This window comes from Lithobates pipiens, unplaced genomic scaffold (assembly GCF_037356315.1).
Source record: "Lithobates pipiens isolate NorthernLeopardFrog02 unplaced genomic scaffold, aLitPip1_a1.2 Scaffold_27, whole genome shotgun sequence".
NCBI lineage: Eukaryota > Metazoa > Chordata > Amphibia > Anura > Ranidae > Lithobates > Lithobates pipiens.
This window is the reverse complement of record NW_027507788.1, coordinates 229,151,628-229,165,470: the sequence shown is the minus strand read 5'-3', so window position 1 is coordinate 229,165,470 and position 13,843 is coordinate 229,151,628. Positions and strand designations below refer to the sequence as shown.

The 13,843-nt window shown below is 48.1% G+C and overlaps 1 protein-coding gene across 1 annotated transcript in view; it reads left to right on the top strand.

Moving 5' to 3' along the window:
• Positions 1 to 13,843, top strand: part of LOC143933032 (putative oxidoreductase YteT) — a 259,999-nt gene that overhangs the window by 56,541 nt on the left and 189,615 nt on the right. The window contains exon 4 of the mRNA XM_077455949.1: positions 7,794 to 7,904. Coding sequence (XP_077312075.1) covers positions 7,794 to 7,904 — 111 coding nt within the window. The remainder of the gene's footprint in view (positions 1 to 7,793; positions 7,905 to 13,843) is intronic.

Here is a 13,843-nt window from a genome sequence, read left to right as displayed (position 1 = left end):
ACATCAGAGTGTCCCATCAGCAGCCCCCTTACATCAGAGTGTCCCATCAGCAGCCCCCTTACATCAGAGTGTCCCATCAGCAGCCCCTTTACATCAGAGTGTCCCATCAGCAGCCCCTTACATCAGAGTGGCCCACCGGGAAACTCCCGGAAGCCCCGATGGCCAGTACATGCCTGCATGTAGGAAATACAAATGTTGCAGAAAAGGAAGAGTCAGCAATAGAGGCGTGTCGAGTGTCACTAATGCTGACCACCAAACATTTTCCATAGATGAGTTTATCACATGTAATGTTTCACATGTTGTTCACGTGTTGTTGTGCACATGCGGACTATAGTATGTGGGGTGAACTAAAAGACTTCTCAAGATCTGCATTGCTGAGCACCCAGCAAATATGAATAAAGGGTTTTAGACGACATAACGTCTCCTATGAGCATGATCAAGACCCCAGACGAATGCAGTTTTATGGGATCGATTGTGTTTTCTCGTCATGGAAGGGATCAAACCGCGTACAGGATTTATCCCAAAGAGAAACCAGCTGGAGTTTTCTTTTAAAAAGTATTTTTTTTCCTAGAGGTTTGAACATTGAGCTGAACCTCAATTCTTATATTAATAACTTCTCATTTTTTAATTGTTCCAATTTACTCTGAGAGAGAAATAAAATCTTTTATGTGTTTTAGAATGGTAGGCATTGAATATAAGATGTGTGTGTGTGTGTGTGTGTGTGTGTGTGTGTGTGTGTATATGTATATATATATATATATATATATATATATATTATATATATATATAAATATATTGTACAGGAAGCCAAGGTTGGGTCCTGGACGGGTGCTATGTAGCACTTATATTCGGCTTGTGGTCCCTTTAAGGGAATCCAGGTAGGCTTCAGGGGGTCACCCAAAAATTGGGGAGAAATTCCGGGGATAGTCTTTAGGAGAGGACTGACTCGCGGTCCTCTCTGTATTAAGAGAGGTAGTTGGGACCCGGAATTTGGGAGGCTCTGAAGTGACATTTGGGTGGGAAAGAGCCTCCCTCCCTGACCACAGGGATTCAGCACACAGGGGGTTAAAGACAGTTCATATGACAGGAAGTAGTAGAGAGGTGGTGAGGAGGAGGAGGAGGCGGCTGCAAAAGATCTCTGTAAGGACTCTGAAAACTTTGGGGTGACGACCCGACTACAGAACTAGAGGTGCTGCCTTTTCTTATGTTTGTGTGCTGAAGAAAAGCCTTATTTTTGATTTAATTATAACCCTTTCATGACTAAGCCTATTTTTGGCATTTGGTGTTTACAAGTTAAAATCCATATTTTTTGCTAGAAAATTACTTGGAACCCCCAAACATTATATATATTTTTTTTTAGCAGAGACTCTTGAGAATAAAACGGCGATTGTTGCAATATTTTATGTCACACGGTATTTGCGCAGCGGTGTTTTAAACGCAACGTTTTGGGAAAAGGGACACTCTGATGAATTAAAAAAAAAAATGAAACAGTAAAATTAGCCCAATTTATTTGCATAATGTGAAAGATAATGTTACACCGAGTAAATAGATACCAAACATGTCACACTTTATAATCGCGCGCACTCGTGGAATGACGACAAAGTACAGTACCTAAAAATCTCAATAGGCGACGCTTTAATTGTTTTTTCCGGTTACCAGATTAGCGTTACAGAGGAGGTCTAGTGCTAGAATTATTGCTCTCGCTCTGACAATCGTGGTGATACCTCACCTCACATGTGTGATTTGAACACCGTTTACATACGCGGGCGCGACTTCCGCATGCGTTTTCTTTGCTTCGCGGGGACGGCGGGTGCTTTAAAAATTTGTATTTTTTTTTTTTTTTTTTTTAAATGAATACATTTTATTTTTTTATTTGATCAGTTTTATTGCTGTCACAAGGAATGTAAACATCCCATGTGACAGTAATAGGAGGTGACGGGTCCTCTTTATGGAGAGATCCGGGGTCTATAATGAATGTAAACATCCCATGTGACAGTAATAGGGGGTGACGGGTCCTCTTTATGGAGAGATCCGGGGTCTATAATGAATGTAAACATCCCATGTGACAGTAATAGGGGGTGACGGGTCCTCTTTATGGAGAGATCCGGGGTCTATAATGAATGTAAACATCCCATGTGACGGTAATAGGAGGTGACGGGTCCTCTTTATGGAGAGATCCGGGGTCTATAATGAATGTAAACATCCCGTGTGACAGTAATAGGAGGTGACGGGTCCTCTTTATGGAGAGATCCGGGGTCTATAATGAATGTAAACATCCCATGTGACAGTAATAGGAGGTGACGGGTCCTCTTTATGGAGAGATCCGGGGTCTATAATGAATGTAAACATCCCGTGTGACAGTAATAGGAGGTGACGGGTCCTCTTTATGGAGAGATCCGGGGTCTATAATGAATGTAAACATCCCATGTGACAGTAATAGGAGGTGACGGGTCCTCTTTATGGAGAGATCTGGGGTCTATAATGAATGTAAACATCCCATGTGACGGTAATAGGAGGTGACGGGTCCTCTTTATGGAGAGATCCGGGGTCTATAATGAATGTAAACATCCCATGTGACAGTAATAGGAGGTGACGGGTCCTCTTTATGGAGGGATCCGGGGTCTATAATGAATGTAAACATCCCGTGTGACAGTAATAGGGGGTGACGGGTCCTCTTTATGGAGAGATATGGGGTCTATAATGAATGTAAACATCCCATGTGACAGTAATAGAAGGTGACGGGTCCTCTTTATGGAGAGATCCGGGGTCTATAATGAATGTAAACATCCCAAGTGACAGTAATAGGAGGTGACGGGTCCTCTTTATGGAGAGATATGGGGTCTATAATGAATGTAAACATCCCGTGTGACAGTAATAGGGGGTGACGGGTCCTCTTTATGGAGAGATCCGGGGTCTATAATGAATGTAAACATCCCGTGTGACAGTAATAGGGGGTGACGGGTCCTCTTTATGGAGAGATCCGGGGTCTATAATGAATGTAAACATCCCGTGTGACAGTAATAGGGGGTGACGGGTCCTCTTTATGGAGAGATCTGGGGTCTATAATGAATGTAAACATCCCATGTGACGGTAATAGGAGGTGACGGGTCCTCTTTATGGAGAGATCCGGGGTCTATAATGAATGTAAACATCCCATGTGACAGTAATAGGAGGTGACGGGTCCTCTTTATGGAGGGATCCGGGGTCTATAATGAATGTAAACATCCCGTGTGACAGTAATAGGGGGTGACGGGTCCTCTTTATGGAGAGATATGGGGTCTATAATGAATGTAAACATCCCATGTGACAGTAATAGAAGGTGACGGGTCCTCTTTATGGAGAGATCCGGGGTCTATAATGAATGTAAACATCCCAAGTGACAGTAATAGCAGGTGACGGGTCCTCTTTATGGAGAGATATGGGGTCTATAATGAATTTAAACATCCCGTGTGACAGTAATAGGGGGTGACGGGTCCTCTTTATGGAGAGATCCGGGGTCTATAATGAATGTAAACATCCCGTGTGACAGTAATAGGGGGTGACGGGTCCTCTTTATGGAGAGATCCGGGGTCTATAATGAATGTAAACATCCCGTGTGACAGTAATAGGGGGTGACGGGTCCTCTTTATGGAGAGATCCGGGGTCTATAATGAATGTAAACATCCCATGTGACAGTAATAGGAGGTGACGGGTCCTCTTTATGGAGAGATCTGGGGTCTATAATGAATGTAAACATCCCATGTGACAGTAATAGGAGGTGACGGATCCTCTTTATGGAGAGATCCGGGGTCTATAATGAATGTAAACATCCCATGTGACAGTAATAGGAGGTGACGGATCCTCTTTATGGAGAGATCCGGGGTCTATAATGAATGTAAACATCCCATGTGACAGTAATAGGAGGTGACGGATCCTCTTTATGGAGAGATCCGGGGTCTATAATGAATGTAAACATCCCATGTGACAGTAATAGGAGGTGACGGGTCCTCTTTATGGAGAGATCTGGGGTCTATAATGAATGTAAACATCCCATGTGACAGTAATAGGAGGTGACGGATCCTCTTTATGGAGAGATCCGGGGTCTATAATGAATGTAAACATCCCATGTGACAGTAATAGGAGGTGACGGGTCCTCTTTATGGAGAGATCCGGGGTCTATAATGAATGTAAACATCCCATGTGACAGTAATAGGGGGTGACGGGTCCTCTTTATGGAGAGATCCGGGTCTATAATGAATGTAAACATCCCATGTGACAGTAATAGGGGGTGACAGGTCCTCTTTATGGAGAGATCCGGGGTCTATAATGAATGTAAACATCCCATGTGACAGTAATAGGGGGTGACAGGTCCTCTTTATGGAGAGATCCGGGGTCTATAATGAATGTAAACATCCCATGTGACAGTAATAGGGGGTGACAGGTCCTCTTTATGGAGAGATCCGGGGTCTATAATGAATGTAAACATCCCATGTGACAGTAATAGGGGGTGACAGGTCCTCTTTATGGAGAGATCCGGGGTCTATAATGAATGTAAACATCCCATGTGACAGTAATAGGAGGTGACGGGTCCTCTTTATGGAGAGATCCGGGGTCTATAATGAATGTAAACATCCCATGTGACAGTAATAGGAGGTGACGGGTCCTCTTTATGGAGAGATCCGGGGTCTATAATGAATGTAAACATCCCATGTGACAGTAATAGGGGGGTGACGGGTCCTCTTTATGGAGAGATCCGGGTCTATAATGAATGTAAACATCCCATGTGACAGTAATAGGGGGTGACAGGTCCTCTTTATGGAGAGATCCGGGTCTATAATGAATGTAAACATCCCATGTGACAGTAATAGGGGGTGACAGGTCCTCTTTATGGAGAGATCCGGGGTCTATAATGAATGTAAACATCCCATGTGACAGTAATAGGAGGTGACGGGTCCTCTTTATGGAGAGATCCGGGGTCTATAATGAATGTAAACATCCCATGTGACAGTAATAGGAGGTGACGGGTCCTCTTTATGGAGAGATCCGGGGTCTATAATGAATGTAAACATCCCATGTGACAGTAATAGGGGGGTGACGGGTCCTCTTTATGGAGAGATCCGGGGTCTATAATGAATGTAAACATCCCGTGTGACAGTAATAGGGGGTGACGGGTCCTCTTTATGGAGAGATCCGGGGTCTATAATGAATGTAAACATCCCATGTGACAGTAATAGGGGGTGACAGGTCCTCTTTATGGAGAGATCCGGGTCTATAATGAATGTAAACATCCCATGTGACAGTAATAGGAAGTGACGGGTCCTCTTTATGGAGAGATCCGGGGTCTATAATGAATGTAAACATCCCATGTGACAGTAATAGGGGGTGACGGGTCCTCTTTATGGAGAGATCCGGGGTCTATAATGAATGTAAACATCCCATGTGACAGTAATAGGGGGTGACGGGTCCTCTTTATGGAGGGATCCGGGGTCTATAATGAATGTAAACATCCCATGTGACAGTAATAGGTGGTGACAGGTCCTCTTTATGGAGGGATCGGGGGTCTAAAAGACCCCCCACCCCTCCTTTACACTTCAAAGTATTCACATCGCCGAAAACGGCGATTCTGAATACTGTATATTTATTTATTTTTTTCCAAAACCGGCGCCATTGGTAGCTGAGTAAACGGGAAGTGACGTCATGACGTCGCTTCCGTGTTTACTATTAGGAGGCTGGAACGAAGCCGATTACGGCGTCATTCCAGTTCCTCCCCAGCAGGCCGGAGGCTTCGGACATGGAATCGGTGCTCCTGATCGAGCGGGAGCACCGGTAACAGCGGCGGGAGGGGGGGACGTTCTCTCCCTTTCCCCCCGGCATAACAGCCAAGCGGCTTTTAGCTGCTTCGGTTGTTATGGCTGGATAGCCAGTCGCCCGCTGTAAAAAACGGTACCGGGTGCAGGTGCGGGCATCATCCCGGTATAACCCCCGGAAGCCGAGTACGCAGATCTGCATATGCTCGGCAGGAAGGGGATAAATAAAGGTATTTTGGTTTCACCTTTTACCGGTTTATTTATACACTTGGTCCTGCGGAGCTAATATCCCAAAACTTTATATATATATTATAGTTTATGTATATTTTTAATATGTAGCACTGACCCCCGAAAGATCTGCTGGTTTTTGTTGGGATTGCCGTTCCCTCACCTGCTCCCTGTGTCCGTCTTCGGGGTCCCGTTGTGGAGTGGAATATAGAATGTCGGCTCCGACACTTAGAAGTCCTTTTTCCAAAGATTTATTTGGAATAAACATGAATTTTGCAATAGAGGGATGAGGGGGATTGAGGTACCTTGTAATTGGGGGTTGGAGGTATTTCCAGAAGACAAACGGCTTCCACAGTCTGGATCCGGCAATCACCGGATAGGCCTCTCTCACTGACCCAGCAGCCGGTGAGAAGCTCCAACAAAATCTCTGCCACACACTTGTCAATTCAACGACATTGTTGTGCAATCCTCTGCCACAGGAAACCACAACCAGCAACTTGTTCAGAAATGAAGGACTTGACACGCAATACCAGTTTCCTTCAGACGATCTGGCGACGCTGTGCGATAGGTGACCCGGGACCCGTCCTCCAACCCAGTCTCCAGGCTTTTCCAGAGATACCACCAGCCTTGTTGCTCGGTCCTTCCCTGGATCCTCCAGTCGCTTGGCTTCTCCCCGCAGGCAAGACAGCACAGGACCACCCCTTGGATCGGTAGGCCCCCAAGACTTTTGGACCCACCCTTTCAGTTACAACAGCCTCGGGCCAGCCGGCCCCCGAGACATAGAGAAAGGCGGCACACACCCCAGGCCAGGAGGGCCGTGAGGTCGGGATAACGAACCCCAAAAATATGGCGCCTGTACCTTAAGTACCCTTACCCAGAATGCACAGCGGGCAAACCACTCCCACCGGGCTATTTCTGAGTAAAAGGGGTACCCAATACATTCAGCTTGTTGCATTTCCAACACTTAATGGTGGTGACGGCGACACCCACGGCCAAGTGGAAACCAGCACAACCCAGCCGAACTGGTACAGAAACCACTTCCTGTAGTGGGTGGAACCTGCTGGGCCCCTCCCACATCTCCACTCCCTCTCCTTGTGCAGGGGGACTGGTCAGGTCTCCACCCACTTCCTGTAGTGGGTGGAGCCTGCTGGGCCCCTCCCACATCTCCACTCCCTCTCCTTGTGCAGGGGGACTGGTCAGGTCTCCACCCACTTTCTGTAGTGGGTGTAGCCTGCTGGGCCCCTCCCACATCTCCACTCCCTCTCCTTGTGCAGGGGGACTGGTCAGGTCTCCACCCACTTCCTGTAGTGGGTGGAGCCTGCTGGGCCCCTCCCACAGCTCCACTCCCTCTCCTTGTGCAGGGGGACTGGTCAGGTCTCCACCCACTTCCTGTAGTGGGTGGAGCCTGCTGGGCCCCTCCCACAGCTCCGCTCCCTCTCCTTGTGCAGGGGGACTGGTCTTGTCTCCACCCCCTCCTGTAGTTTTCTGTAGGCAGTCTGTGGTGGGTGGGGTCTCAGAGGCCCCTCCCACAGCTCTGCATAGGCTATGTATGGCACAGTGATGATGTCACTGCTGTTTTTACAAGGTAATATCTGGGCTTACGATGGAATTTAGCGCACACACTAAAGTGGATTCCTATCCTTTGTGGCTCAGGAATAGATTTCAATGAGAGTTTTTCTGTCCAGAGTTCATCTTTAAATGTGTTACTATGTAGCATAATATTTCATCAGTGAGTTGTATTTCCTGATTTACTCATATTTGTTCTTTTACCCTCATCAGGTGCAGATCGAAGAAGAAAATATGAAATGCGTCAGTGTCATAATTGTTGGCGCTGGAAGCCGCGGATTTGTTTACGGGTTTTATGGTGTGAATTTCCCCAAAAGAATGAAGGTAACAAAATGTAATAAAATCATTGTGGTGGGTGTGCGGCGCTCGGCTCCTCTGCTGTTTGGCGGATTCCTCCCTTCCCGCGGGATAACATATTGTGAGCTTTTCACTCAGGAGATTTCCCATTGATTGGTCTGTAATCTGGATCTCCAGGGAGTGGGAGGTCTGGATTTCTGGTGATTGGGAGGTCTGGAGCTCCAGTGATTGGGAGGTCTGGAGCTCCAGTGATTGGGAGGTCTGGGGCTCTTGTGATTGGGAGGTCTGGGGCTCTTGTGATTGGGAGGTCTGGGGCTCTTGTGATTGGGAGGTCTGGGGCTCTGGTGATTGGGAGGTCTGGGGCTCTGGTGAATGGGAGGTCTGGGGCTCTGGTGAATGGGAGGTCTGGGGCTCTGCCAGGGGGCGGGGCTGAGTCCAGCATTCGGCATCTATGGACACCGAACGCTGGACTCGGGAGCACGCCCACAAGGTAACCCCTACCCCCGCCCCCGAGAGAGCGCTTCTCCTAGAGGGTTATACAGGGGAGGAGCTACCACAGATAGGGGACCCCAGAAGAGGAGGATTGGGGCCACGCTGTGCAAAATTAAATGCACAGTGGAAGTAAGTATGACATGTTTGTTTAAAAAAAAAAAAAACTCAAAGCTTTACAATCACTTTAAAGTTGAATTCCAGCCTCAACCTAACTAGCCTAAAAACTGTCCCCTCCCCCCTCCCCCTCCCCCCTCCTAACAACTATACTGACTAATCTGTGTAAATACTTCCCTATTTTCAGCCCACTCTTATCTGGTCATGTGATCCCCGTGTCAGTGAGCGGCAGCTGCAGGGGAATCGGTGAGCGGCAGCTGCAGGGGAAAGGAGAGAGTGATGGAGTGGTGACTCCATGTCCCATACGTTGTCGGCACTCCCTCCTTGTTGTGGATTGGTTTGAGGTTGTCTCCTGACCTGGACCAAATGTTGCCAAGAACTGTATCAGTGTGTGATGTAAATTGCCTCCAGCATTGTTCCTGTTTCCTCTTGCCAGAGGCCGCCAACCCTCTTGGGCATGGAGGTGACCAGAGCTGCCTATGTCTTGGAGACCACGTCCGTGACATTATCTAGGAGGGTTTTGCCTACCCATCTATCTGTAATGGTCTACTCTGCTCCCCTAGTGATTCCATCCAGTTGGATTATATACCAGCAATAGGAGAACATCCCAGGCTGCATTGCAAAGACCCTTTCTGGGCATGTATGGTGGACCTACCTGTTGATTCAGGGGTCCGCGGTTTGAGGTGAGCCGCTAGCATTATCTATGGTGGAGATTCTGCACAGATGTACCCACTGAGGGACCACCTTGACCTCCACTCACATCTTCACACCATTTGGAACCCGTGTGTCCAATTTTTATGAACTTCTTTTTATATGAATTTAGTTTCCTAGCTAGTGATGGCCGAACGGTTCGCCCGGCGGTCGTTTCGCGGCGAATTTCCGACTTTCGCCGTCCGCGGGTTCGAACGCCTTTTTCCGTCGTTCGCCCCGGCGGACTTACGTGTTTAATGTATACAAGAACTTTAACCTTTCGTGACACGTTTATCATGTGTTACAGGACAACCAATTGAGACATGACAGCTCATGGACACTTGGACATTCCCCCTAACCTATAAATACACCCGATCCGGTGGCCATTTTACATTCTTTCTTCTGTCACTGTAGGGAAAGGATCCTGTGTGGAGTAGGGACAGAGAAAACGCTAGCTATTTGGTACACAAAAGTTCTTTTCAGGACTGGTATAGGTGTTAGGTCAGCAGCCTGAGTTTCTTTTGTCAGTTTAGATAAAGGGACAGAGCGCTGTATGCTGCTATTTTAGGGACAGCTCAGCCAGATTAGTCTTTCTTCATCATCATCATCATCATCATCATTAGCTGTTACTATCAGGTCCACAAAAGAGCTGTTCCAGCTAATCGTTCCAGCCTACTCTTTTTTGCCAATTTGTATAGGGACAGGCAGGAAGCAGTGTGTCAGGCAGTGAGGATAATTTTAAAGACTTGCTGTTACTATTAGTTCCACAAAGGTTCTTTTCAGGACTGGTATCAGTGGTACGGTAATAGGCTTGTACACGTATAATATTCTTTCTTCCAAATATAGAAAGAATATTATACTTGACTGCTGCCCTTCTGCTGCAGTCTGCTAATCATTCACAACTCACTTGTTCCACAAAGCTCTTTATCAGGACTGGTAACTTGGTCTGTCTAGGGTGCTACGGTACATAGGCTTGGGTGCGGTACAGTCTGCTGTTCTGTAAGGACCGCTATCGGTCCACAATACATAGGGTTGCCGTGCACTACTGCTGACCGCTGCCCTATACTGCAGCAGTCCTTCATTGGTATAGGGACTGACGTACAGTCTGCTAATCACTAACACACAACCTGCTTGGTCCACAAAAGTTCTTATAAGGACTGGTAACTTGGTATAGGGTGCTACGGTACATAGGCCTGAGTGCGTTACAGTCTGCTGTTCTGTAAGGACCGCTATCGGTCCACAATACATAGGGTTGCCGTGCACTACTGCTGACCGCTGCCCTATACTGCAGCAGTCCTTCAGCGGTATAGGGACTGACGCACAGTCTGCTAAACACTAACACACAACCTGCTTGGTCCACAAAAGTTTTTATAAGGACTGGTAACTTGGTATAGGGTGCTACGGTACATAGGCCTGAGTGCAGTACAGTCTGCTGTTCTGTAAGGACCGCTATCGGTCCACAATACATAGGGTTGCCGTGCACTACTGCTGACCGCTGCCCTATACTGCAGCAGTCCTTCATTGGTATAGGGACTGACGTACAGTCTGCTAATCACTAACACACAACCTGCTTGGTCCACAAAAGTTCTTATAAGGACTGGTAACTTGGTATAGGGTGCTACGGTACATAGGCCTGAGTGCGTTACAGTCTGCTGTTCTGTAAGGACCGCTATCGGTCCACAATACATAGGGTTGACGTGCACCACTGCTGACCGCTGCCCTATACTGCAGCAGTCCTTCAGCGGTATAGGGACTGACGTACAGTCTGCTAAACACTAATACACAACCTGCTTGGTCCACAAAAGTTCTTATAAGGACTGGTAACTTGGTATAGGGTGCTACGGTACATAGGCTTGAGTGCGGTACAGTCTGCTGTTCTGTAAGGACCGCTATCGGTCCACAATAGATAGGGTTGACGTGCACCACTGCTGACCGCTGCCCTATACTGCAGCAGTCCTTCAGCGGTATAGGGACTGACGCACAGTCTGCTAAACACTAACACACAACCTGCTTGGTCCACAAAAGTTTTTATAAGGACTGGTAACTTGGTATAGGGTGCTACGGTACATAGGCCTGAGTGCGTTACAGTCTGCTGTTCTGTAAGGACCGCTATCGGTCCACAATACATAGGGTTGCCGTGCACTACTGCTGACCGCTGCCCTATACTGCAGCAGTCCTTCATTGGTATAGGGACTGACGTACAGTCTGCTAATCACTAACACACAACCTGCTTGGTCCACAAAAGTTCTTATAAGGACTGGTAACTTGGTATAGGGTGCTACGGTACATAGGCCTGAGTGCGTTACAGTCTGCTGTTCTGTAAGGACCGCTATCGGTCCACAATACATAGGGTTGACGTGCACCACTGCTGACCGCTGCCCTATACTGCAGCAGTCCTTCAGCGGTATAGGGACTGACGTACAGTCTGCTAAACACTAATACACAACCTGCTTGGTCCACAAAAGTTCTTATAAGGACTGGTAACTTGGTATAGGGTGCTACGGTACATAGGCTTGAGTGCGGTACAGTCTGCTGTTCTGTAAGGACCGCTATCGGTCCACAATACATAGGGTTGCCGTGCACTACTGCTGACCGCTGCCCTATACTGCAGCAGTCCTTCATTGGTATAGGGACTGACGTACAGTCTGCTAATCACTAACACACAACCTGCTTGTTCCACAAAAGTTCTTATAAGGACTGGTAACTTGGTATAGGGTGCTACGGTACATAGGCTTGAGTGCGGTACAGTCTGCTGTTCTGTAAGGACCGCTATCGGTCCACAATAGATAGGGTTGACGTGCACCACTGCTGACCGCTGCCCTATACTGCAGCAGTCCTTCAGCGGTATAGGGACTGACGTACAGTCTGCTAAACACTAATACACAACCTGCTTGGTCCACAAAAGTTCTTATAAGGACTGGTAACTTGGTATAGGGTGCTACGGTACATAGGCTTGAGTGCGGTACAGTCTGCTGTTCTGTAAGGACCGCTATCGGTCCACAATAGATAGGGTTGACGTGCACCACTGCTGACCGCTGCCCTATACTGCAGCAGTCCTTCAGCGGTATAGGGACTGACGTACAGTCTGCTAAACACTAATACACAACCTGCTTGGTCCACAAAAGTTCTTATAAGGACTGGTAACTTGGTATAGGGTGCTACGGTACATAGGCTTGAGTGCGGTACAGTCTGCTGTTCTGTAAGGACCGCTATAGGTCCACAATAGATAGGGTTGACGTGCACCACTGCTGACCGCTCACCTATACTGCAGCAGTCCTTCAGCGGTATAGGGACTAAGAGTTTTGTCACAGGGTCATTTAAAAAATGACATGCAGAGGAAGAGGCAGGCCCTTCCGCAGGGGTGGTAGGGGTAGGGCAGGAGCAACAGGCTTGAGCCAAAGTGGGAAGTTGCAGAAGGTGCGTTCAATTACTTTAAAGGATGCACCAGACTTGGTTGAGTGGCTCGCTCAGCCTTACTCTTCTGCACCCTCCTCATCCTCTCGATCTGCACCCTCTTCTTCACTCTCTGCTATGTGCACCCCCAAAGACACTACCACCAACAACACGACCACCACCACCACCACCACATACCTTCCGCTTGAGTCACTGGAATTATTTTCCGATCCATATCAAGAGGACATTTCTGATGCGCAGCCACTCTTGGTATTGGATCAGGAAGAGGAGGTAGCAACAAGCGCTACTCAGCAGTCTGACGCCAGTACCCAGATCAGCCCAAGGAGGAGGTTGGTCCCCGGTGTTGCTGCCTACTCTACTTATAGCGGTGGGGAAGGTGACGTTGATGATGACGTGTCTAGTGATGTCACGTGGGTGCCCACAAGAGAGGAAGAGGAGGGGAGTTCAGAGGGAGATATGGACCAGCAGATAGGGAGGAGAAGCAGCAATGACTTACATTGCACAGCAGGGACAAAGCAGACTGCAAATGTATCAGGAGCGAGTCATCGACCATGTACGGTCACATCTGGCGCTCCCAGGACACCGGCACATGGCTCCGCAGTGTGGGCTTTTTTTAACGTGTCCGCTGCTGACAATAGCGTTGCCATCTGCAATCTTTGCAGTCAACGCGTTAGTCGCGGTAAGCCCAATACTCACCTAGGGACGACCGCCTTAAGAAGGCACATGAGCAGCCATCACCGAGCCCAGTGGGAGCAACGGAACACACAAAGCCACACTGCAGGCTCTCACCGTCCAGCCTCGTCTTCTACTTCTCCTTCTCCTCTCTCCTCACAATTGTCCTCCACTCCACCTTCCATCACGCCAAGCTCACATTTTTCTGCAAAAAGGCAGGCTTCCGTGGGCCTAATGTTTGAGCGTAAAAAAATGATGACGCCGGATAACCCTCTTGCCCAACGGTTGGCGGCTGGCTTGTCAGAACTCATAGCCCGCCAACTACTGCCATATAAACTGGTGGACTCGGAGGCCTTTCGCAAATTTGTGGCCATTGGAACACCACAATGGAAGGTCCCAGGAAGGAAGTATTTCTCAGAGAAGGGCATCCCAGAGCTATATGGCCATGTTCAGCGGCAAGTGAATGTATCTCTGGCACACAGTGTCGGTGCCAAGATACATCTGACCACAGACACGTGGTCTAGCAAACACGGGCAGGGAAGGTATATCAGTTTTACTGCCCACTGGGTGAACCTTCTGACGGC